The sequence below is a fragment of the Buteo buteo genome, chromosome 23 (genome assembly GCF_964188355.1).
Source record: "Buteo buteo chromosome 23, bButBut1.hap1.1, whole genome shotgun sequence".
Lineage (NCBI taxonomy): Eukaryota > Metazoa > Chordata > Aves > Accipitriformes > Accipitridae > Buteo > Buteo buteo.
In genome coordinates this window covers 11,843,930-11,870,186 of record NC_134193.1, presented here as the reverse complement: position 1 = coordinate 11,870,186, position 26,257 = coordinate 11,843,930, and the positions used below count along the sequence as shown (strand labels likewise).

The 26,257-nt window shown below is 45.6% G+C and overlaps 1 protein-coding gene across 17 annotated transcripts in view; it reads left to right on the top strand.

Moving 5' to 3' along the window:
• ZNF618 (zinc finger protein 618) overlaps window positions 1–24,894 on the top strand; it is a 165,856-nt gene extending 140,962 nt beyond the window's left edge. For 11 of the 17 annotated variants that reach the window (XM_075055213.1, XM_075055208.1, XM_075055206.1 and 8 more), the window contains 4 exons: window positions 1,196–1,240; window positions 9,064–9,141; window positions 14,222–14,323; window positions 15,417–24,894. In XM_075055213.1, coding sequence (XP_074911314.1) covers window positions 1,196–1,240; window positions 9,064–9,141; window positions 14,222–14,323; window positions 15,417–16,981 — 1,790 coding nt within the window. In that variant the 3' untranslated portion in view covers window positions 16,982–24,894. The remainder of the gene's footprint in view (window positions 1–1,195; window positions 1,241–9,063; window positions 9,142–14,221; window positions 14,324–15,416) is intronic. The other 6 variants (XM_075055223.1, XM_075055222.1, XM_075055221.1 and 3 more) reach the window with 2 other exon arrangements.
• Window positions 24,895–26,257: the final 1,363 nt, after the last annotated feature.

Below are 26,257 nucleotides of genomic sequence, written 5' to 3'. Positions count from 1 at the left end.
GTGAAAGAATGGTACCTAGAGGAGCCTGCCCTGTTCAGCTGCTCAGTAGGACCAGATTAGGAACCTGTTTCAGTGAAGATCTTCCTCCAGATACAGACTTCATCAGCTGCAAATAACACTCTTGGTGCAATGTTGGGTAGAAGAAACGTGTTAAGCGATCAGCAGTGTTCTGTATCCAGCTGGTGCCTTCCATGCATACCCTTTCCATAGCACTGTCTATTCATGTCTTTGCCAAGCATCATCCATGCCTTCATCTTCATTCCTTATTGGGTGGCCCTGCCAGCTGAAGCCCTCTTCAACAGCTCAGATCCTCATCATGTTGAAATATTTAGCACAAAGGCTCACTGTGCTTGACCTATGCAGTTAATGAGTTAAGTTTTCCTTCCAAGCAAACCAGTCCAAGGCTGTCAGCCCTGAGAGCCTCATTCACTGATGTTTCAATTCATAACTTTGGACCTGGGACCATTCTGTAAATGCACTGAATTGATGACTGAATATTTAACACTAATGGTTTCTTCCCCTCTGCAGGGGTTTGACACTAAAGGACCTCGCCTGGAAACTGTAGGAAACTGCACAGGGTCTGAGGTGCTGAGAATCACTGCTTCTGCTCCAGTGCACTGCGCGGTGGATGCAGACGGCCTGTGGTTGACCAAGGGTTCATTGGGCATCCAGGGTTTCCATTCCTTTCAGTCACACCTTAAAGAGAGGCAGTCTGTGAGGTGTGCTCGACAGAAGATGTGTATTCTCAGCCTGAAGTAACGTGCCCTGCTTAGGAACTCTTTCCTTTGGCATACCATCCAGTGAGGCTAAAACACCTTGTTTTTCTTTCCCAGCTTCAGTTTGAAGAAGCTGCATGGTAAATCTGAGAATTTGCATCTGAGGCCCCCAAAAAAGCATTTGTAAAGGGTTTCTTTCCCCCTAGTTTTTCTTCTGCTGGCCCTCTCCACTTGACCTCTGGACATTTCAAAATGGGAAGGATGCAGATTCCTAGCCATGAGAAACTTAGCAAGACACAGAGAGAAAATTCACAGCTGGACATGTTGTAATTTGCGGTAAATGGAGACCCCTATCCTGCCACAGTTAAATCTGGAAGTGCAGAGTAAGGATAAGGATCAGTGAGCAGATAGGCAGAGCTGTGTAGCATGCAGCGAGGTCTCTGCCAGTCTCAATATTTAAATCTCTTTCTTTTTTGCAGAAACCGCAAGTCCCCTGATATCAAATCCTTTCCCGCTTTTACAAAGTAAGTGTGATGGATGTCTGTGGTGCGCAAAGGCGGGGACTTCCACCCTTCAGCCATGCTGGCCTGCCCTCTTAGCATTTTTCATTAATAAATGTTTTTTTTATTATGAGTCCAGGTGTCAAAGAACAAAATGCCTCACTTCTGTGGCTCTGGTTTCAGATTTAAATGCAGCAGAAATCCTTCAGGGTGTTTCTGTGCAGTATGTGGCTGCTAGACCATTTAGACTCACAGCCTTCTGGGAGTTAAGTTTTGTGAAATACATCAATAATACATGTTCTCAGATACGAAGGTTTGAAGACGGAAAATTAACCCATGTTTAAGTTACATTTACGCACAGGAAAACTTGTCTTCATGGCTCAGCTCACTAAACACCTTTGCAGAGATAATTCCCTTTGGCCTGAGAGCACAGGTGAGAAATGGGAGCCCAGGGCATGGTGGTGAGCAAGCAGGAGGATAAGGAGAGCAGGTTTGGGATGGGTGGATGCAGGTGGTCTCTGCTTGAGATTCTACCCCATGTCCTTGATGCTTTCAACAGGCAGAACTTCTTCCTTTGCCTTACAGTGTGTTTGTTTACTGCTTGGCTTGCGTCTGGATTTTAGGGGTGATGCTGTGTGCGCCAACCTTGTAATCCAGCACTGCTGTCCCTTAGTGTAGGACAGCCCTGAGTGCTGCACCCTGAGCATGGCCGCAGTGGCAGAGGACTCTTGTTCTTTCTCCACTTAGAAATCTGAGAGAGAAGTGAGAACTTCATTTAGAACATGAGAGTTCATGTTGGAAGAGAAATTAAATTAGTGCCAACAAATTTAACAGCCGTGATGCATTTTGGACTCCCCTTTTTAAAGCATGCTTCATACCACCTTTTTATGCAGCACCTCTTTTATTGTCTGATGGCTGGAAGTGACAGAAGTTCTGTTTTCAAGAAACTTCCACTTATTTTGGTGTGTGATGGCATTTTTCTAGGAGACTGCTGCAGATTCTCATGTATTGTTTCATTGGTTTGTGTCAAAGGTATGGGAAGATGCAGTTACAGTGTTATTAAGGCTAAAGCCAATGGAAACACTGGGTGATAATGCTGAGATGTTTCCCTTACAGTTCTTCTGCATTTGTTCTTCATCAAAATGTGGACAGAAGTGTTGAAATGTGGGTGTTTTCTGCCGAGGAGAGAGCTGCCTGGGGGTCTGCTCCCTGCGCTGCCATCAGTTGTTGAGCTGGCTGCTGAGTTTCACTTGTGCACAAGAAGCTCAGGGCATTTTCTGTTGAAACTTTCTGTTAAAAGCTCTCAACTCATGTTCACTCCTGGTCTCAAACCAGGCTCTGCTATTTTCTCTGGCTTAGATGTGGCAATGAGAGTTAACATGGGAATTAGAGTGATTTATTTAACCTAAGTGCAAATGCTGGTTTTTCTCTGTCTTCACTTATATGTGCTGCCTTACTGTGAAGCCTTGTTCACTAGGTATATATAAAGCACTAATAAAAGTGTCTAATAATAGCCCTGGGGAAAGATGTTTTAAATTGTACAACCAACTGTGAGTGTTAGTTCTGTGTGGCTCCAGAGACTGAAGAGGCTTCAGCAGCTGCTGGTGCTTTCAGTTTCTGTAAAGGTGTTTTCAGAGAGTACCTGGGCAACCACTAAGGGTGACATGACAGCATGTCTTGTTCAGAGTGGAGGGAGACCTGGCTCGCAAAGGAGGTCGGTTCTTCTGGGGAAGGATGCTACTGGGGAGAAGGAGTGCTTTGTGCTCAGCGGCCAACACCCAGTGCACCACAGACAAATGTCTCTTCTTTTGGGGGAGCAAGGGTCTTTGGTGCTTGATAGGAGAATGAAATGCCATTGCTTCGGAATGCTGCAATGCATGAGTTTCAGACAGCTTGCAAGAGGCTGTTAGAAGTGCCCTGGGATGGGTGTTTGCAGTTCCAACAGCATTGCTTGCTTGCAGTGGATTTTCTTGTGCTCTCCACTACACAACCCCTCTACATTGTGGGAAAACTTGGGAATGAGAGTCAGACTCCACTGAGATCAGCTGGCTGTAGAGTAGCCCTTTTCACACGTTCAGAGTGATTTCCTTCTCCTTCCAAATTTTCAAATATTTTGCCTCAGAAGAGCTGTTCAGAGCCAGGATCCTGGCTCAGCACAGTGCGATCCTCAAGTTGCTGGAGAGAGGATAGCACTGCTGCTTCAGAGATAGCCATCTCTGAGCGCTGGGGTCTGCTCCTCTGCATGGCCAGCAGTGGACGGAGTGGGTAGCACAGCGACAGCTAGCATGGCTCAAGAGAAAAACCTGCTGGGTCTGTGCCATGAGCTTTTGAGTGGAAGGGGACAGGCAGTGAGGACAGAGGGATCAGAGGAGGAAGGAGGGACTGGAGGAGGAAGGAGATGGAAGAAGACGGTGGGTGGACAGATAGCAGGGGAGCAGCATAGGTGCCATGTAGCCAGTCTGCCTGTCATATACTCAATGTTGTACCCTCTCCCCTTCTCCCATGCTGTGTGGACAGGTCTGGCCCACGCAACGTTTGCTGTTTCATGCGCAGACTTTCTGCTGCCAAATTTAGGCTATGGGATTGCACAAGGTTTCTGAATGTACAGAAACAACTCAGAGCCAGGGAGACAATGGGGCTGATGTGGCAGCCTGAACTCCCTGAGGGTCCACTTCATGATTTCTTATCCTTTTGTGAAGACTTAGAGGCTGTTTCCACTCCTTCTGCAACAAAGCCTCTTGCGTGCAGCTCAGCCATGTGGTAGAACATGGAGGACAGGAGATGCCCAGAGCCTTGCTTTGCAAGGCTGCCTGTGCAGCAGCGTGTATCGGGGTCAGGCAGAGCCATTTCCCTGTTGCTGCACAGGCTCTTCAGCTTTTTCTGCTACTGCAGGAAGTGCATTGTAGCTGTTGCTGAATATCAACCCATGTGAGAGCTTGAGATGTGTCCCAAGACCTGCAGAAAATGCAGCTTATCTGACTGCTGGCCCAGCTTCACAGCTCTGGTCTTGACTATGTGAAAAGCTTGCTTTCTGGAGGTGGAGGAACAATAACAGCCTGGCATTTCATCTTCTGAGATGTTTAGTGAAGTGTGACAATGCCGGGCTACGGGTTTAGAGTTGAGTGTTGCAGGATTTTAATGGCTTATTTGTTAACGTGAAGTTTTTGTAGGATGCACTAGTGGCAGTAAGTAGAGAGGCCAGTCTGCTACATGCAAACTGCAGGACCTTGTGGCTAGTTCACAGCCTGGCCAACAAAGCAAGAGCAACCAAAGCTTGGGATTTCAGCCTGTAAAGGGGGAGTGGTCTGAAGCCAGCCTTGGTGAGCTCTCTGCCTATCTCCTTCCTCCTTTCGTGGCTGTGTAAGGTGAGTTTTGGGCTGTTTTCACACCCTCCCTTCCCATCACCCAGCTGCTCTAGGTTGGGCAGTGGTTACTGGGAGCGAGTTGTGGAAACAAGAAGAGGAAGGGAAGGCTTCTAATGCAGACTGGTAAATTTATCCTCCACTCCCTTGAGATACAAGTGTGAAGGAAGTTTGTGTGAGTGTGGCAGCCCTGCGTGCCCACTGAATTGGTGGGGTCTTGGGATGATGTAGCCCACATCCTGCACCAACCCAGGAGGGCTCAGGGCTCTGGGAGCTGTGGCTACAGATGTGAACAGCCTGAGCAAGCCAAGTACGCAGCAACAGACCAGCTGGCACCAGCATGTGTTTAGCATCTGCCCAGGGGAATGCAAATTAAGGAAGCTTGCAGAAAGGAGAGCACGCTCCTCCCCAGCCCACGCCAAGGGAACAGATCTACAAAGTTCACAGCACCTGGCATTGCTAAGAGGCCCGCGGCCCTAAGTAAGAGCCAGGAGCCTGTTTGAGCATATGTGGTAATGGCTGGTTTTTTTCTCATCGAAAGGGGATACTGTTGCTCCTGCCACAACTCCCAGCCCCCTCAGATGTGGAGCAGCAGGAGAAATTGGTTTCTGAGAAGCAATTAAGGGTTTGAGGAGGTGAAGGAGAAGGTTTCCAGCAGTGTGAGACAGGCTGTCTGTGTTGGAAGTCTCTGAGCCATTTCTGATCTGACTGCACAGCTGTTCTTCCTGCTTTGCTCGGCTTATCTTGGCCACCCAAAACAATTGGAGCTGTTGGGGAGCACAGGTGTTGGGGGGGGGGGAGCACAAATGGGTCCCAGCTTTCCTTGTACTGCCACCAGCAAAGCTGAGAGGGAAAGGAGAGCTTCGCTGATTGGAGCAGTCATGGGAGGACCTGGGGGTCCTTGCTGAGTTCAGATGATCTGATGGAGAACAGATCCTTTCTGGATGCTGTAAACCTCAGTCTGAGCAAGGAAGAGGAGAGCTGAAATTGCCCCTGGGAAAGGAAAAGCGGAGGTCCTGCAGTGGTGTGGAGGGGCTGTGCTCTGAGGAAGGAGAAGGGGGCACAAGTGTGGCTCACGGGTGTTCAGAGCAGTTCTGACAACTTTTCCAGTTAACTCTACCTTTAAGTTGCAAGCAGAAATCAAAGGGAGAGGGGATTCACTCACACCACGTACCAGCCCAGATGAGCAGTTCTTTTCCAGTGGTGGCTTTTGCCTGGTTTCAGATACAGATTGCCTTTTTCTTCTCTCCACCTTCCAGATCCCTCTACCTCTTCTAGCACTGACGCATCCCACCCTCCTTCCAGCTGATCTGACTGTTCCCAGCTCTCTGCGCTGTGGAGCATAAGGGGCTTAGCACCTGACATCTCAGAAGATTAGGGTTGAGAAAGCCCACAGGGATTCTGCACATCTTCCCAAGCATCCCTTCCCTCCTCCTCGGGAGAGACTTTTGAATTGTTGGATGAATTTAAGTTTTATTCCTAGTTTTAACTTAACTCATTTTTATTTGTGGCAAATTAGACTTCTATGACTCTTTGTCTCAAAAGTATTTAGGAAAATGTTTTTATATTTTCAGAATGCGAAACTAGTTTTGAAAGTAGACAGTGGTTTTGTTTCCAGAGGCGGACATTTCTGTAGTAGAACAGAAGGGGAGGCTTTTGGAAATGGGATGAAAATCAACAGGATTCTTCTGAGAAGAATCACAAATGAAAGACCTTTCAGAGTCACTGAGTACACAGTATGTTGTAGTGGCAGAGGGAGGAGCTTGAGATGAAGAACCGTGGAGACCTTGATGGTCACTGCATGATGGATGCAGATGGGGAGGACCCAGAAAAGACTGGTTAGGAGTGAAGGGAAGGCAGGCAAGGAGAGAGCTAGAAGAAAGACCAACACAGCTTTGAGGTGATAAAATAGCTGAGAATATGACAGGTGGAACGTAAAGCAGCTCAGTGGGACAAAATAAGCTGAGAAGGAAATGTGAGGATGTAGTGAAACAGGAGAGAAAAATTAATGTGAGAAATGTGCTGCTTGGAGAGTGCTGGATGTATATGAGTGATTTGCTTCCCAGTGAGGTGCCCTGTAACAGCTTAGGGGAAGAGTTGTTCTGGTGGCTACTTGGAAACCTGCTGCTAGGGGAATTGTGGAGTTTATGTACTCATCTGGGAGCAGAGAAGAGTCCTTGGACTGTGGTAGTGAAGGATAGATTGTTCCACCACTGCTTTCTCTGGCCAAGGTTACTACAGGCAGAGATGGCAGAAGGGAATGCATGTGCCTGCTTATGTTTAAATGGCGCACAGAGACCTGAAGGTGTCCCAGGGAACCGCAGTGTGACATCTCTAAATTTCATGTACAGCACATTCTCCCAACTCTATTGTAGGGGAGGGGGCTCCAGCAAAGCAATGGGGCAAAGAACAGGGATAGTAGCTTTGTAAGCTGCCCTGCCTGCAGCACCAGAGCTCTTCTGACGCTGCCAGGAACCTGTCAGCAACATTCAGCAGGCTCTTTGAAGTGTGATTTCTTTCATTAGATTAATCAAATGTTTATTTTGACACTTGAAGGGGGAGTCAACCCACTTAGTTTGAGACATTTCTATCTGAGCAGGCTAGGCTCCATGAGCAGCAGAGGCAAATAGGTGCATCTGTAACGCAAGTCATCTGACACTGAAATACATGTCTAAGAGGGATCATTTGCATCCATGTGGGGTCTTCTGCTCTCTGACAATTACAAAAGGAGCCTGAAGAATTAGATTACATTGTACCTTTTGTGGCGTTTTACCACAACTGACTATTTCACTACTGATGATTTCAACAGAAACAGCCAGTCCATATTAATTCCCCCAGTCCTGAAATTCCTGTGTGCCACTCAGCTGCCAAAGTCTTCCCTTTTTTTCACAAGCAGTTATTTAAGTACAGTATTTCCAAACTTCCTCACTACAGCAAAAAGAAAGGAGTAGCATCACAAGACAATACAGTAAGTTAAATAATGCATCAAGCACAACTCCTCCAGATGGAGCTGGCTCCATTGTTTCAGAGGGCTGTAGGTTTTGTGTCAAAGGCTCAGCAGGGTGTTTAACCTTATGGCATATAAGAATAGCTTATATGAACTGCTCATGGTCTCCTTTATGTTTTTTCCTCACAGCTTCCTGTAGCCATCTGATGAATTCTGGGGTTTGTTACCTGAGATAGACATCTTACAGATTATAGCCAAGTCAGGCTTGTGCTTTCCTGTATTTTGGTTCTTCCATCCTGGATGCTGGTGCTTTTGCTTATGTTCAATAGATTCTTAAGTTTCACTGATGCAGAATTTGTTTTTCCCTTCAAACACAGATAGAGATTTCTGGTATATTGTAGCAATAGACCTTGCCCTCTGTGTGTGCCAGGCATTTATAGGCAAAGTTGTTTATATACCAAATGCTTGCATTTGTCCATTCTGCTGTTACGAAAAAAATGCCACAGCATAAATGGTGGCAGTGTGCTGGTATATCTGGAGGTATAAAAGCAGAACTGCAATATTAACATGTTTCAGCCGCTGTAGTTTGATATTCATCTGTCAGCTAATGCACCCAACTAATACTGTTTAAATGAGGAACTGCAAACATTTGCTATTAGGTTAATTAAGTGGAAAAAATGCACTTTCAACACACTTGTTAGAACAGAACTAAATGTATCTTTCAGCTCATGAGGGAGCTCTGCACCCAGCTCTTTCCTGACTCCAGCTCATCCATATTACTCTGGCAACATGGCTCTCCTGCTCTGCTCTCAGCCTTCTGGCACAGCTCTGATTTCTGTGCTTCTTCCCCTCCACCTCTGCTTACCCCAGTGACTTGCTGCTGCTGAGCCCAGTGGCACTCTCTGTTCCCCAGTCTCACTGCACTTGTTGACAGCCACAAAAAAACAAGCTGAGTTCCCCCATGGCACTTCTCCATGCCCCAACTTCTGAGCAACAGGATTTTTCACAACCCAGTGCTCCTTGTCTTACTCAGGAAAGGCAGCAGAGACTGGAATTTGACAGAACTGGATGTAAAATTAACTCACGATGCTTTGCTTTCAGGCTTAAAAAGAACAAGGATATGCTTAAAACAGCCTGCAGCAGGCATGAACTAGTAAACCCCAGTCAGTATGTAGCCTCTCAAATCTTTGTGCAGCTTCACCGAGATCCCCCCCAAACACACATCAGCAGGTGCTTCACTTTAGTGCATAAGCTATCCCTCTGCTGTCCCAGGCCTTCTCGTGGCAGTAAAGTGAAGCACATGGAAAATGCCTGACCCCAGCGGAGGAAGCAGTGACGTGCCCTAGTGCTTTCCCGAATCACAGCCTGAGCCCTGCAGCTTTGGTTCTAAGGAGCTGCTGTGACGAGCACACGTGGGCTGATGTGACAAGGACCAGGCCCTAAGGCGCTGCCCCACTACTGTACAAACTGAAGTATGCACGTGTGCTGCTTCCCTGCATACTCTGTATAATTCTTCTGAACTGATTTCTCCCAAACAGAGCCTTACACCTGTGGAGCTTGTGGAATCCAGTTCCAGTTTTATAACAATCTCCTGGAGCACATGCAGTCCCATGCAGGTAAGCTGGGCACTTCGACTCGCTTAAAGCGGAGAATTAAATTCTGCGCTGATGCCTGATGTTGACCCCGTTGTGTGTCAATAGAGCTTTCTGTGCTCACAGTTTCCAAAGCCCCAGTAATTTCACCTGCAGCAAAAAAGATACTCAAAGACTGGAGCACGTAGCAGTGGCTGCAACAATGCAAGGCTCACAGTATATCATAAATATTACTCCTTTCCCTAGGAAGAGAGGAAACATGCCGTGCTAGCACAGAGCACATCAAACTACTCATTCCTTTTATCCAAAGGTACCTAGGGAATGCTCATTGGGTAAGCATTAATGGGTTACTCCTACAGCGGATGAAATCCCTCCTGCAAAAAGGGTAGTTCTCACTGAGGCAAACAAAGCAAAAATGCTTGCAGGGCAGCAGAGCCTTTGCCCACACAAGTCTTCTTCTGTGCTTGTGTCTCCTGGACTTCTGCAAAGGACTGAAATGTGTTCTCAGAAGAAGAATTTGCTATTTCAGCAGTTGTGTTCATTTCCTTCTCAGTGCTCTTCAAAAGAAAATTCTGAGCAGTTCACTACTTTGTTTCTAAGCCATCTTTTTTGTTTTCTATCTCAATACATAAGAAAGGATTTTAAAATTTCAAAGCCAAAGCTGTTTCAAAGACAGCATTCAGAATATTCAAATATGTAGAAACAGGACTTTTTTTATATTGGCAGAATTTTTTTCTTTTTTTCCTCTTGAATGAAAATTCAAGTGAATTCACACAGGTTTACAAATTAAGTCACCTTTGACAGACCTGTGTTCTCTGACAGACAGCTGCTCTGTTAAGGTACATGTTCAGTGCTTGTGTTTGCCCTTACTTTACAGGTAAGCCCCAGACAGAGTGGCATGGAAGGACAAGTGGCTTGAGGAAAAGCATATTTTCCGTTCTGTAACAGTAATTCTAATTGAAGTTCTTGTCTTGTTCTGTGTTTTAGTCCTAATTTTAATGAGTGTTCCTTGAGTTCTTCATCTGCGCAGTTCCTCCATTGTAGTTCAGTTCTCACTGGTGAATCTCAGTGCAGGCTTTGTGTGTTGTTCAGCAGCTACTTTATTTATCATCTTCGTAATGTTATTAATAGACAGTTAGGGTGATTTGTTAAAGTTTTGTATGAGTTTTGTGGATGTTATTTTCTGTTAGACCATAAGCTGGTTAATGTGGGGTGATTGGACTTCATGTTAACGCCAGGGAGTGGTGAAGCTCCACTCAGGGTAGGAGCAGCTGTCACTCCATGGTGATGGGGTCTGTTCTTGCTGTTTGTCGATGGCAATTTCTGCTTGCCTCCAAGCTGCGTCCTGACCATCCTGTTCCTTGTTCTGGTCTCTGGTACTGAAATGCAGCATTTTGAGTTGTAGCTCTTGGTGACACTGAGTAGAGGAGCTGCAAAGGAGGGACCAAGGCTAAGGTGTCAAAGGGGAGAATGGCAATTCATTGGCAAGGTATGAGCTGTTGAAAATTTTAAGCTAGAGCTGTCTGCACCTTCTTCCTTTTCTCTCTTCTTTACAAATGACCTGTGACCTCTGGGCTTGTTCACCTGGGTTACTTTGGACACAGAACAGGGCTGGAGGGAGCAGGTGTCTGTGATCTGACTCATGTAATGTCAGCAGAGATATATTAATGGGTAAATCTCAGGATTGCTCCTGTTAAACTCTGTATTTTCTCATGTCTCCCTGCTCTGTTTGTAAGTCACCTTCTTCTGCTTGGCTGCTTCCCCCTCCCCTGAGTGTCTCACTGGTACAGTGACAGCAAGCTTGTCTGTCTTCTTTAAGTGCTTTCTCCAGGCATCACCGAGGCTGCCCCTTGTGAAAGCAGCTGTCCCCTGCTGTGTCATCTCTCTGGATGGTGTTTGCCAGTCCTGTGCTCATGGTTCTTCCTCTGCAGGGAACAGCAGCCTTTCCTGCAGATCTGTGCAACTGGAGGCAAGTGGCACAGTATTTGCTACTGTGGGGTGAGGGTAAAACAAAGTGAAGAGGTGTGAAAGCTACAGACAGCTTTGGTGGGTGTCCGGTTCTGGATGTCGTACTTAAGCAGAGGAACAGTGGATATTACACAGGGCTTGCAGTTACTCAGGTCACAGTTTGTTGCCTTTTAGCCTGTCAGAACTTGGGGATTTCCATATCCAAGAACAGCATTGGCACAACATCTCTGAAGTGTGGGGGTGCAGAGACCTTGCAGTAGTCAGCAGAACTGGTGACATAGGATCCACATACTGGGGACACTGGCATAGTAGCAGTTTATACCAGTCCAATATGTCTGGCTCAAGCAATGTTACATTATGGGGATGCAGAGATGCAAGAAGCCCATATGGGTCAAATCCTCCTTCAGTTAATGTGTTCAGGAGTCCAGTTTGGCTTATTGTATCTGATGCAAAGGGCTAATCTCTTCCAACTAAATGTGATGCATCCACTGAGCCCTCTCACAAGTCACTGAAGACAGGGAATGGCCTCGAGGAGCAAAAGCAGGGACATACTGGCTCTTGAGTCATTCAGAGGGCTGAGCCCGGAGGCTAGAAGGTAATAAGGAGAGATTATAGCTCCATAAAGCAGCTACACAATGAGAAGAAGCAATTAGAATGTAAATTGGAGGCTGAAAGGCAGAAATAGAACAGCAGAACACCAGGCAAAGGAATTTGTTCTGTAATTACACTGTACAATATACAGCTTTGACTCCCTTTAGAGTACTTTGTTCAGGTCGAGTGCTACCATATAATTCCCTTCCTACAGTCTAGAGCTAAAAAAATAAAAGGACGTCTAGGCTGAACCTGGATTAAAGGATTGGAGGCATGAAGAGAAATTAAAGAACCATGATCCGTGTAGTTCACAGACTGCCTGATAAGGAAGGTGAGGCTGAAATGCACAAATCTCATTAATGCCATATTGAATGCTAGTGGATATTTGTACATAATAAATCCCCTATTATTATGAAATAGAGAAAGAATTGGGGGGAGGAAATATAGAGAGTTTCTCCCCCCACCCACCCCTCACCAAGACAAGGAATGCTTGAACTATGAATAAAGTTAGTAGGCAACATCCAGCATTTTCCTTTGCCTACTCACAGATGTTTGGGGTTGAGGACACTGGTGGCATTAGCTCAAGAGCAATTAGTCTAGGCAAATGCTGGGGGAAAAGTGATGTGTCGTATCTGATCACTGGCACTTGCTGGAGCACCTCCTGCTCTACACGTCTCTTCCACACCTGCAAAGACTGACCTCTGGCTGCAGTCCTGAGCATGGCAGTGCTCCCCAGGTGCCAACCAAGACCAGTGAATTCCCTGGGCATGTACAGTCCTCAGGGCAGTCCCAGAGTCTACCTCGTTCTGTCATACCCTGGATTACTCTTAGGTACCGATCCGGTCTGTGGCCAGTGCAGTGCCCAGACCTAATAATTGTGCAGTCTGTGGCTGTTCATCAGCAAGGTTTGTGAATGCCCCAGCAGTTAATGTGCAGAGCTGCTCAAATTTGAGAGGACTTGCTTGTAAGGAAGAGAGCAGTGGAGCTTCATCACATAATTGCTTGTCTCTAGATCCTTGCTGGTCTCCCTTCTCTCCCAGGTCATTGCCACACATGAAGGAGAGCAACTTTGCCCTCTCCTGTTTGTTCTAACGGGCAGCCCACTGCTCTGCCCAGCACCACATCAACCTAGGCTGCAGAGCAACGCACTTGTGTGTGCCTTAATAAGATATTCCTCTAATTCGTGCTCTGCTGTCTGGAGCACCGGGGCAGGATTCATTTCACTGCATGCTGGTGTGCCTAGGCTATCGATACTGCCATCTGAGCTGGTCAACTTGGACTCCTTTTATAATCGGTGGAGAAGAAGTCATTGACTCCAGGTGAGTTCAGAGCATGATGGATCTTACACTACAAGAGGCATCTAGTTCTGCCTGGGTGAATGAGTCACACTCTTAAGCCTGTTTTGCACCACTGAGTGTAAAACAAGCCCCAAGGGGCTACTTTGAAGAAAGGGGTGTCTAATAGAGATGTCCAAAGTTAGGTGAGATGAGTCCAGGTGTGATGAGTAAAGGGCCTGTTTTGTCATCTTTGTTTTTAATTCCATCCTTCTGTTCAGCCTGGTCATCAGTCTCTCCATCTTTCTCCTTCCTTTTCCACCTCTCTTCATTGTGCACTGTATTGTTGCTTCACAGCCTATTTCAGAGCACAGTTTCATGGTGAAGCATACTAAGAATAGAAAATTTCCTCTGGAGGGTGGAGAGAAGTTCTTGGGGCACAGGAGAGGAAAGCACATGGATACAATACAGAATTTACTGATCTTGACTGCATTTCCTTGAAAGATCCCATCAGATTGGCAGCTGAGGTGTTTAGCCCAGTTACATATACAGAAATGGGAGCATAAACACAAAGGCCCCTAGGGCACTTGGTATCTTTGCAGCCATAGGGAGGAATGATCTTTGGTCACACTCCAGAAACTTGGGGTTTTTTCTTTTTGTTTCCAGTCTGAGGAAGCAGTGAGCAGCTCAAGAGAAGATTGGCCCTCTCTACAGTGGGAGGAAACCATATATGAAGATTGTAGTAAGAACCTTAGATACAAAAGAGTTGAGCATAGCTTGAAAAACAAAGTACTTAACAGTGAAAAAAAAAAGGGAAGCCACCTTGCGGTGCAGAAAGAGGCAGTAAGGCAAAAGAAGGGTAAATGTTTGTTACACCTCCTTTCATTTCAAAAGCAAGCAAATTACACAAGCCAGGCTGCACAAGGAACATCTATTCCTCCTGGTGTGCAGCTTAAGTTGATTGGGAGACATTTCTCAAGGTGTGCTGGTGGCATCAATGTCACTGATGCACAGAAAAAGCATTGTCATTTCAGCCACATTTTGGGAGGTGATAGGTTGCAAGTCCAAAGGTAGTTTTCAAGGTTTCTGACGGTACTGTGCCATCTCACTAAAAACTGCTTAAAAGCTACAGAGAATGTAGTAGATTGGTGTCAACCTCAGTTAAAGGTATCATAAGTAAATGCTAAGCAGATGGGTACTGTTTCCCCTTCTTTGTGCTTTAAGCATTATTATCTTGTGCTTCTAACACGTCTCTGTCTCTTGCCTCACAGCTGACAACGAGAACAATATTGCCTCTAGCCAACCCAGATCACCTCTAGCTGTTGTTGAAGAAAAGTGGAAACCACAGCTCCAAAGAAATAACGCCAACAATAGTACGTAGCAGCATTTGCTCTTCCATCCCAGGCTTATCTGTCCACTTTGAACAACTGACTGTCAGAGAGGGTGCAGCAGTGATGGGCATTGCACAAGGCCCTTGTCCTTGCCTAACTGCACTTGATTTCATCTGTAATTCATATACTACCCTACAGAGCAGAGCAGTTGTTCCCTTTACAGGGAGTGCTCGTATGCAAAAAGTACTGGGAACCCTGTGGAGGCGGTTGGAAAGGTTTGTAAGGAAGGCGCATTTAGGAACTCCTGGAAGAAGTTAACTTCTGATCCAAGGTCCAACTTCCCAACCTGGGGTTAAAAAACTAATCCAGTTGTCATGGTATGACATAGGCATAACTTGTCACTCTCTGTGCTGGCAGCAGCTAGTGTCTGGCTTTATCCCCAGCTCGTCCTGTGAGCTTGTGCTTCGCCACGGGAAAAAGTAAAATACAGCCCTGTGGGAAATCAGTTCCAAAGCACTTGAGCTGAGCAGCCTGGGGGAAGGGTGATACAAAAACATTGTGGTTTTGTGTTCTCATATGGCCAAAATTGACGTTCACGTTACTCAAAATCAGCCACAAAAAGCAAGATTGCTGGAGTTCCAAGGAAGAAGTGGAAACTTGGGCTTCAGCACTGTTTGAAATGGTGGAGGAAGGTGTGTGCTTCACTGAAGCAACTCCAGTTAAAATAACTGTCTCAAAGAAAAGGCTCAAATCACAAAAATGGGAAAATGTCCAGCTTTACAGCTGGGCTAAGCTGTGACCACCAGCCCATAGACGTGGATAGTGAATGGCACACGATTATAACTTCTATAGGCAGTTCCTTGATGAACACCACAGAGATGCCATTGGTTAAGGCAATGGACTGTGAGTAAGTAGTGTGTACTCTGTCTGAGTCCCCACACCAGGGAAAACATGCAGATAAGCTCCTTGCTGCTCTAAACAAGAGCGTGGCCTGTCCCTGGAGGTTCCTCTGTCCAGAAACCCTTGGGGGAGGAAGTCCAGGGTTGGAGATGTCTCTTCCATCATCTGGGCATGTTCTACCTCTTTGGGTCTCTCCAAGAACTGTTTTGTGACTTCTTCCTCTCTCTTGTTGCAGAGGAGCAATGCTCATGTGGTGCTTTCTTTCCTTCCTTGTATTTCACTGCAGCACCCGCGAGCGGTTCAGTAGGGAACAGCGCGATCCCAGAGAAGGAGCGGCAGAACATTGCTGAGAGGCTCCTGAGGGTGATGTGCACTGACCTTGGGGCTCTGAGTGTGGTGAGCGGGAAGGAATTCATCAAGCTAGCACAGACCCTGGTGGATAGTGGCGCTCGCTATGGTGCCTTCTCTGTCACCGAAATCCTTGGCAATTTCAACACACTGGCTCTGAAGCATTTGCCTCGGATGTACAACCAAGTGAAGGTGAAAGTCACCTGCGCCCTGGGCAGCAACGCATGCCTTGGCATCGGTGTCACTTGCCACTCGCAGAGCATCGGCCCCGATTCTTGCTACATCCTAACAGCTTATCAGGTGGAAGGCAATCACATCAAGAGTTACGTCCTGGGAATTAAGGGCGTAGACATTCGAGATAACGGTGATTTTATCCACCACTGGGTACAGAATGTGCTCTCGGAGTTTGTGATGTCAGAGATCAGGACAGTGTACGTCACAGACTGCAAAGTCAATTCCTCTGCATTCTCCAAGGCAGGCATGTGCTTGCGTTGTTCAGCCTGTGCCTTGAACTCAGTAGTGCAGAGTGTGCTGAACAAGCGAACACTACAGGCTCGCAATATGCACGAAGTGATCGAGCTCCTGAATGTCTGTGAAGATCTGGCAGGATCCACAGGCCTCTCGAAGGAGACCTTTGGCTCCCTGGAAGAGACCTCTCCCCCACCCTGCTGGAACTCGGTCACTGACTCCCTCCTGCTTGTCCACGAGCGCTATGAGCAGATCTGTGAGTTCTACAGCAGGGCAAAGAAGATGAACCTCATCCAAAACCTGAACAAACACCTGCTCAGCAACCTGGCAGCCATTTTGGCTCCTGTGAAACAGGCAGTGATTGAGTTGAGCAATGAGAGCCGGCCCACCTTGCAGCTGGTACTGCCCACCTATGTCAAACTGGAGAAACTGTTCACTTCCAAAGCTAATGATGCTGGCGTAGTCAGCAAGCTCTGCCACCTCTTCTTGGAGGCGCTGAAGGAGAACTTCAAAGTTCATTCGGCACACAAAGTAGCCATGATCTTAGACCCTCAGCAGAAGCTGCGGCCTGTGCCACCGTACCAGCATGAAGAGATCATTGGCAAGGTCTGTGAGTTGATCAATGAGGTGAAAGAGTCCTGGGCAGAAGAAACAGAATTTGAACCTTCAACCAAGAAGCCTCGGGCAGCAGGGGAAGCCACAGCAGCTCAGGAAGAAGATTGGTTCGGGAAAAATGAAGTCTATGATTATTTGCAAGAACCTCTCTTCCAGGCCACCCCTGACCTGTTTCAGTACTGGTCATGTGTTACCCAAAAGCATACAAAACTAGCCAAGCTAGCCTTTTGGCTCTTAGCAGTGCCTGCTGTTGGTGCCAGAAGCGAATGTGTAAATATGTGTGAGCAGGCTCTCTTAATCAAAAGGAGACGGCTACTCAGTCCAGAAGACATGAACAAACTCATGTTTTTGAAGTCCAACATGCTTTAAGACTGTCTTTTAATTAAAACAAAACTTTAAAACACTGTTCCAAACAAAGAAAAAGAATTTTAAGTTCTAAACACTGTGGACCTCATTATGAATGCCCCTGGAAACCAAGTGCTTTTTTATATATATATAAAAATATAAATATATATAAAATTAAGTTTGAAAGGAAAGCTGAGCACGTGAGAGAGACAGCCCTCTGCCAGGAACGTGCTCCTTTCCATAGATAGTGTGTGGACTTGACAGACTTTCTAATGTTTTCAAGTGGGCAGACGAATGGGAGGCTGATGTTCTAAAGTCTTCAGGCAGCTGAGATCTAAAGTGACTTGAAGTTTCTTTTGTTTCTCCTCCACCCCACCTCTCCTCTTGTCCCCTGGGCCATCTTGCCATGGATAATCAGACTACATTGAACAGACCAGTTCTGCACTGGACTTTGCTCCTTTGAATAACTGTACACCTTGAGGGCATTTGTCTGCAGCCTTCTTGACATATGGTGCATGTTATCAGGGCAGCTGCGTTTTATGAACACCAGTATCTTTAGAAATCAGGAAGGGAGACTTTAAAGGTTTTTTTATTTTATTTTTAACCTTTTCGTATACATTTTTTTCCAAAAAACAGAAATTACTCTTCTGTCTCCACTCCCAGTTTTGAGTTTAACATGTTAGCTAGTGGTTCTAAGTTTGATTTAAAACTAAGAGAAATGGTTCATGGCAGAAAATGTCTGTAATTGTTACATTTCTTGGATTTATATTTTTACAGCATAACTTCTTTTCTGAATTCCCAGTGTTAATTAGCTTCTCTGTGAATTTTGTACATCAGGGTTTCTCAAACTTGTTCTAGAATAGCCCATCTGCGATTAAATAATATCCTTATGGGAACCACGGCAGTCGCTTATATGGAGAACCTAGAAACCAGGAAAAGCAAGCAAGTGCTGTCAGCACAGATGTCTGTGGGCCACCAGCAAGCTTGCTGGGGTCTGCCAGCTGCCATTGAGAACCCTTGTACCTAAACTGTTTGTAAAAAAGTTTCTAAGTACACACACACAAAATAACCTTCACAAGGCCAAGGACAAACCAAGGTGTATGATTTTTCAGGGGAACAAAGATCATCAGTTTTGTCAAACTGGGGTTTGAAGGAAGCTTAGAGAAGTGCATGGGCTCAAAGATCCTTCTGAATGTAAGTGCTCCTGATTGAGTGCAAAGAATATCTTCCCATTTTATTTGGAATAGTTTCCTCTAGTAGCACGAATGTCTTTTTAATACCTACAGTGCATTACACTACTTGTTACATTGCTGAATCATTCTGGCTAGGAAGGCCACGGGCCCTTAAACGTTCACACTTACTGGCTCAACCCCAAATGCAGTTAGAGATCATCATAATGCAAAAACATCTCAGTCACTCTGCTGTCCACCAAGGCCAGTGTTCTGCTGTGTCCAGTGCCCATAGGCACAGTTCATGGGCTGCTGGACGGGATCTCTGCAGGCTGTCAGGTTTGGTGCCTCTTGGACAGTTCCCAACTGCTGGTGCCAAACTGTTAATTTTTCATCTCTGGGACTTGTATCCCAGAGGCAAATCGAAGCAAATTCTTATTTTTGAAGTAGTCTCTCCTGCTTCCAGTCATGTGCTCTAGAGCTGTGGTCACAGTGGCAGCAGAGCAGCATTGGAGGTTCAGGAGGATGGACTTGCTCAGCTCCGAGCAGGCAGGCTGGAGGCTGAAGCCCTTCAACAGTGCAGGAGTGTTTTCTGGTTGCTGACAATGCAGTGGTGAGACTGGTGGCCCTCTTTGAAATGCTGCTGTTGAACAGATGTTAAACCAAGATCCCACCTGCCCATCTCTGGTTGTAGTAGAAGTTGCAAGTCCCAAGATAGGAGAAATGGCAAACCCAATCTCTCAGGCTTTGCGTGCAGATGCTTTGAACCTGACAGGCACTGACTGACAGCTTCAGTGCCATGGGGCTCAGACAGGGGGACAGTTTGCATGCTAGAGACTTCCCCTAGGTCAAGGTCACTGAGAATAGCTCTTTGCACCCAGCTGTCTTGCCCTTTTCAGCCTGGAAACAGGACCTGCTATTAGCTTGAGTCTAGCATTTGTGTTGACCTGTCGGCACAGTTACTGGCATCAGGGTGAAAGTAGTTGTCTCCTAAATGTAAGTTTTGCATATGGATATCTTAAAAGACACAGTCTGCAACCCCACTGACAACTGCAGGAGTAGCAGCACCTGAAGATGAGCTGCCAAGGCAGAGGCACTTGGACATCTTGTTTTCTCTGGCAGTGGCTTTTGCAAATGGAGGTGTTGGCTGTAGGGCCAACTTTTCTTCTTGCTGGTTTTATTTTCTCCTGTACAAGTCCTGCCTGCCCAGCCACCAGTTGGGCCTATAATAACACATCTGTTTGCACTTGCAGTGCAGGAGAAACCTGTAACAAACAACAACTAAGTCTGAAACTACAAACAAAAAACCCAACTGAGATGAGTGCCAATTACAAAGCGTTTGTGCTGTGCTGCTGTTCCCACTGTAAAGCACAAAGTATCCTGCAGCAGGAATACTTGGCTGGAGGATGAATCCAAAGCAAGATTTGCTTTTGAGGCTGCAAAGTGTGTACTGTGCAGCTCAGCCGATGGGCAGAACTGGGGACAGGATTTGAAGTTCTTTCTCCTGTAGCATGTTAACACCTTTTTGCTTGGTTCGCCTGAGACCCTGAATGTGCAAACCCCTTGCATTCCTTTGAAAAGAAAGTTCCAAACCCCAACACTCTGTTGCTAAGGGACAGGCTGATAACTTCTGTAGGATTTGCCAACTTGGGCTCATTGTGTTGTCTGTCTGCAAGGCATTAAGGGTGGAGAAGTGGACAAAGCAGAGTTAGCACAGGTTTAAAGCCCTGGAGCTGAGAATGAGGTAAAATTGCAGTCATTTGTGCAGTCATTTGTGCAGCCATTTGATGCCAGGCTGCGCACAGCAGTGAGCTGGACCATGGCTGCACAGCCAGGGCATGCAAACAGAAAGGCCACAGCCACCCTTAACTCCCAGCCCATCTCCCATTCTCCTTTTTACAGTGTGGTTTTGGCATCCGATCTGGAGCTTTCTTACTGTCACAACCAAAGAGAGGGATTGACTGGTCCTCTCCCCCATCCAAGTAACTGTCCCCTTCAAGGCAAGTCTGGTTACAGTTGCACTAATGATGGTATTTAAGCAAAAGTGCAGCAATGTCTGGTGGGTGAGATTCTCCCAAAGACTTAAAAACTCAACTCAGCAGCTGAAAAAGCGAGACAAACCCAAAAGCCCTAAAATGGAACAATCTGGAAAGTAGGTGAGAAGAGGAGCTGGTTGGCCAGCCCCCTTCTCCAGCAAGTCAGTGGAAGAAGCCACATCTTTTCGTGAGTTTTAAACGTGGTTACAGGGTTTTCAGCTCAGAGGAGCTATTCATGCTGTGTCTGCTCACAGGCTGACTTCTGTCTGATACACTTACGCTTCATTAAAAGGAGAGAAGCACATCTGGAGCATACATATTTACCCTAAATGCCAAGCTTTTGCTTCTGTTTCTCCTTTCTCTTCAAGGCTTGGATTTGCATTCTAGGGAGCAAAGATACTTTACCAAGGTCTGAATTTTGGAAGCTCTTAATTTGCCAGGTTACCCAAACTATTCTATGATTCTATTCAGTGATTGGCTCAGTAGTATGGAGCAGCACCTCCTGTGGTGGGAGACCGGAGAGAAGAGGATCTAATAGTTTGGCCAGAGCTGTCATGAGGTTCTGCTCCCATTCAGCTGGGAGGAGAAGTCTTCAGAATTGGGCTCATCCTCTGGTAGGTCATGTTGGGAATTTGCCTTCTGTTTGTTTCCTTTACTCGCACTTGAGGAATGTGTTGGAATACAAAAATGGTGTATGTGTCCTCCAGGCATTCATTTGTTTCTGCTGCTTAACACGGTGCCTGACCTTGCAGACTTTTGACTTCACAGTTTGCTTTGGGAAGGGTTATGATCTTCAGGTGGGGAGCAAGCACCAACAGAAGATGAACTGCTTGAAGTTCGTGTTACTGTCTGAAGTCCTGTCTGAAGATCCTTGTTACTAGAAAACTGAGAAAGTGGGATACAAAGGCAGAGCTCTTCAGAACAGTTGTTTCTGTGTGAGCACAGCAGCCAGAGGGTCAGTGGAGAACATGGAGCCCAGATCTGTCTCCTGTGTCTGTCTCTTCTCCCCATGTCTCTAGCAGTAGACAACAGTTGTGTTCTGGCTTGCAAGATGGGCTTGGTGTCTTGCACTGGGTCGGTTTCAGATGGAAGTAAACTTTCCTTTTTGTCAAAGCTATATGTTTGTTTTAAGAAAACTGATTTGGTTGTATATGAACTAGTGCAATGTGGAAAACTTTCTGTGAAAGCTGACTGTGGGCTCAGGTTTTGTCTAATTCAGTTTGTTAATTGCTGGTTAAACCAGTTTAACCTCGAGATAAATTGGTTTAAGCATCCCCATGAACCACCTGCACTGGTTTAACTGCGCTTGCTGGGTGTTCTCCCCTGCTGATCAGAGAATACGTCCAGGAGCAGCTCAGGGAGTCATGACCCTTATGTGAATTTTGTAAATGAAGTTGCGGCAGATACACTCTCAAAGCTTGGGAATGACTGAAAATAGAGGGGAGACACTTCTGAAAATTGCTTGAGCTCTAAATGGTGGTACCTGAGTTAATACAGTATTCAGTGAGATGTCTCAGGTTGGTTGCTTGGTTTGTTTTTCTCCAACTGCTTGCAATAACATGGAAGGTTTAGTGTGAGAAGAAATTATCACATATGTTTATATTGGTGGATGAGTCTGCTCAGCCTTACTCAGTCTGAGGGACCGTTTCCACTTTCTGGATCCCACAGTAGGCAAGCCTGGACATAGTGTTGCACAGGAGCAGGGTGACTGAGGCATTGTGCTACTTGGAGAATGCTGTGTGCATTTCTAGACAGCAGCAACTTACTGATAAATCAAAAGGCAGTAAAAGAGCAGCCAAAAAGTTGTTCAGAGGCTGGGAGTGCTGCTTTGTACTGAGGAAAGACTTGGATCTCTAATTGCATCCCTCTGGCTAAAGGAGGTGGAGAGGAGCTCCTGTGAGCATTCAGAGGAAGGACATGCAGGAAGGGACAAGTTGTTCCCTATGGAATAATTAGGAGTAATGGGATGGAAATGAACAAAAAGACTCTAAAGGCATATTCTGGGAAACCTTTTCAGGGAGGAGAAATTTGTTCATCTGGGAGGAGTCTGTTACGGGAATGTTTTTTGAGCCCTATCATTTAAAACGAGGCTGTACAGCTACATGGAGCACTCTCCATAAGGCACAAGGCTGCTTTGGACCTTGCCGAGAGAAAAGAAACTGGGTATAGAGGTGGGAAATGCCATTTCTGCCCTATAGGTCCAGGAGGGTTCACAGAGCGTCTTCCTCCGCAGCTTCCCAGTCACCACTGGCATCAAACCCTTCCCAGCACTCCAGTATATACATTAACCAGGTTTCATAAAGGAGGGAGGTAGCTGAGGGGCAGAGGAGAAAACACCAGTTGAGCAAATGCCTTGTCAACCCTTATACTGCTAAGGTGAAAGAATCGGGGTGGGGGAGAGTATTAAATGTTTTGCTGCTTCTGCTGTGCATTTGCTGTGCTACACCATGATCTTGAAACCATGGGATCTGTTGGGAATGCCCTGAAGCATCAGCTGAGACACAAGGTCCTGTGTCAGATATTTCTGAAGATGTCGCTCTGTAGCAATAAGAACTCCCTTTTTACAGTGCATGGGGCCTGTCGCCGTGCCACGGGTTATCAATCTTCCTGGGGCTTCTGGAAATGTCACTGAACAAAACAATAAAATACAGAGAGGTAAACCCAAGCACAGCTCCGAGCTGAATGCCTGATTAGTACTGTGGGACAGTTTGCTTATGCTAGGCCAGAAATGGTAAACCAATGAGAGTGTATTGCCCTGAAATTTAATTTTATATATTGAATGTTTGGGGGATTTCTGTTTAATTTTGGTTTTTGTTTGGCTGGTTAGTTGGGTTTTTTACTACTCCTGTTAGAGTCCTTTGTTTTATAACTTGACGGAAGAGTTTCGCTCACATTAGACAACGGTGTATCCAGTAGGCCCTTTAGGGTTTAATGATCTGTAGGCAGCCGAGTTTGAATTTTTTAGAATAGCTTCTGAAATGAGTCACGTAAATGGCTCATTGATGCACAACATCAACCACTGACTGGAAGGATTTTCTTCCTTTCCATCGTTCTAGCATCATTGACAGTGGTCAGCATGTCTTGATATCCAGGTGAGCAGCGCAGCCTTAATGATAGGAATATTTTACAGTGGAGTTGATGAGTACAGGCATGTCAAATCCTCGCTTTTTACAACCAAAGTTCCTTAAAAAGACTCTTCCAGCCTCATCAGCCTTGAATGCTTGTTTTCAGACTTCTAGGGATTCTTGGGGCAGTCTCTGCAATGCGTGTGGATAGGATGGTTTGGGGTTTTTTTTTTCCAGTGGGCTGGGGGGTGGGAGGAGGGATTTTTTTTTTTTTTTTTTTTTTATTATTTTTTCCTTGCTATATATGGAGAAGGACCTTTCCACTCAAGGATGGAGGCATGTATTCTGGAAGGAGCAACAGTATTAGGAGCTGTTTTCTGTGGTCCCTTTAAACTTATTGGGACTATAATATTATTATTTTTAATTATTTAAAAGGAAAACTGGTAATGGATGGACTGAAACATTCGTGACAGGTGACTAGCCAAGGCTGTAAGTCCAGGAGGAGCACACATCGTCCAGACTGTGAGGATTCTGGTCCACGCCGTAGCTAGGAAGTGTCATGCCGACAAACCAAACCATCAGGAAATCCTTGTTTGCAGCCAGTCTGAAAAGAGAAGCTGTTCCTCGTTCGTATGTTCGTTTTTTGAAACCTCCTGTTGGGAGCTGAATTCTTGTTGTTTCATCAAGCAAACAATTAATGTTCTCCTTTCCCTCCTCACCCTCCCTCCCCTCAGTAACTTGTGTGCATTTCCTTCCTTTCTGTAGATGCAGATGTTCTAGGCAATACCACAGATGCACCTGCGTGTGTCTCTACCTGCGAGTGCAAGAATCTCATGTCATCTTAAAAAATACAAAAAAATATACAAAAAATATACAAAAAATATCTTTTTTAGGCCAGAGTTTTCTACAGGTATTAATGAATATTTTTCTTAATCCTTATAAGTTTTATGTGTTTAATATTTCTTAATACCGGTAGCATTAATTTATACTTTTGTAGCAACACAATATTTTTATAAACCGCCACCGCTGGCTTTGTCTTCATAATGGGGAAAAGTGCGGGCAACTGGCCCCGCACTGTACCATGTACTGTATTTAAAAGGTTATCTAATGTCACACTTGCTGTGTTAATAAACAAAACAAAACCTGTTTGAAGTCTCATGTATTGTTGGTGTGGATCGAATGACTCAATAGAGAGCAATATTGCACGGGGTTGAGTTGCTGATTTTCATTGTGATATATGAACGCTTGAGGCCAACTCAAGTTCTTCTGATTTTTTTCTTTTTAGGATTTTGTTTTGTTTTGTTTTGTTTTTTTACAGCTAAATAAATTCAGTGCTGTTTGAAACTTAGACTGACGTCAAATGAAAAGGATTATTAAAGAAAAAAAAAAATCAAGGTGTTTAAATGTTGCTGTTTTTACAAGTCTGTTGCTGTCTGAATGGAAATATTCCACAAGAGAGGAGGAATAGTTCCACTTAGCTTCCAAACAAGCTGAGCGCTCCAGGCCAGAGCTTAGTTATTTGGAGATATCTTAGAGACATGTTTCTGCAACATTCTTTTCAGAGTTGATGCCAAGGCAGAAGACAAACTGTAACTGTAAGAAAGCATCCGTTGCTTGAGGATTTTCATGTCAGTGTTGTATTTATGGTTTTACAATAAAACAACCTTTAGGAAAAAAAAAGTGTCTGAGGTTTTCTATTTTTCAAGCACATGAACAGGACATTGCCCAGTGCTGAGTGTCATGTTCTGAAGAGTGAAAACATCCATTAAAGTGACCTAAATCTCAGCAGCAGTCCCTTTGATGGACCTCATCAGCCATAAAACTCTGCAGTGGCCTTCTCCCTGCATCCCTTGTGCATTGAAAGCTGCCTGAGGCATTTTCCAGCGCATCTTCTGTCTCATGCTTGGTTGCCAGTGCGGTGAACCTGCTCCTCTCACCGGTGAGACATTTTTAAGTAGCAGAATTGAACCAAGCCTGCTTGGCCTGCCGGAGGGGTGGTTTGGTGTATTGTAATGCAGCATTTGTATTCACACCACCAGGACAGGTTCAGCTCAGCTGGCTTTTATGCTGCTAAAGCAGTGCAAGCTTATACTGGGTGAGATAGATAGTTTTGACTCACACGTGCCGTGTTTCTGCCCAGCATGGTCTGAGATTTTCACTGGGATCAGCAGATCCGCCTGTGAACTTGCTTTCACCCCAGGAGAAAAGAGGCATTTGGGCATTGAGCAGGCGCTGAGCAGGCCTATTCCACAAGGCAAGGCCTGTGGCAGCTATTTATAATGATAGCCAAAATATGAAAGGGCACAGAAATCTTTGCTTAGAGGCTATGTCAGTCTTGACCTGCATCAAAGTGTCTCACAGGGTCACAAGGATGCACTGGTGAATGGGGATCACTGGCAGTTCTGCATGCAGGAACGCAGCCTTCCTGATGCTGTTTGGAGCTCCGAGACCTACCTCCAAATGAACCAGAAACAACTGGGGAATTGCCCCAAGTGGAATAAGTACATAGACCAGGTCTCAAAGGAGAAGGAGACCGGGCCTACTGCTGGAAAATCCAAGGTACGTTGTTTGTCATCCTTCATGTATCCTTTTCTTTGACCTGTTTTGATTCTTTTGGGGGTTTCTAGCCTTGCACCCACCACCCATTCCCCCCCCCCAAACAAGCAAAAAAACCCCCAACCTTGCTTGAGAATTAGGAAGTTTATAGTGAATTTGTTAGTTGGGGAAAAAACCCAAAAGACATGGAATGACGATAGGCCTGGCAGCTGGATAAACTCCTGTGGCTAGTGGTCAAGTGTGAAGGTAAGCCACAATAATAAATAAAACTACTGGAATATAGTAGTATGAATGGCTGTAGCTTTGCAGTAGATTTGATGTAAAAGTGATTTCAGTAAACAATAAGATTAGGTGCCCTCACATCCTAACCAGATAGGAGTTAGGATTTATTTGAAAATCTAAATATGTAAAGTGGGTAATGTACAGCCAAAAGGCATAGAAGACTGAAGGACAGTGCTCCTTGGCATGCCAGTG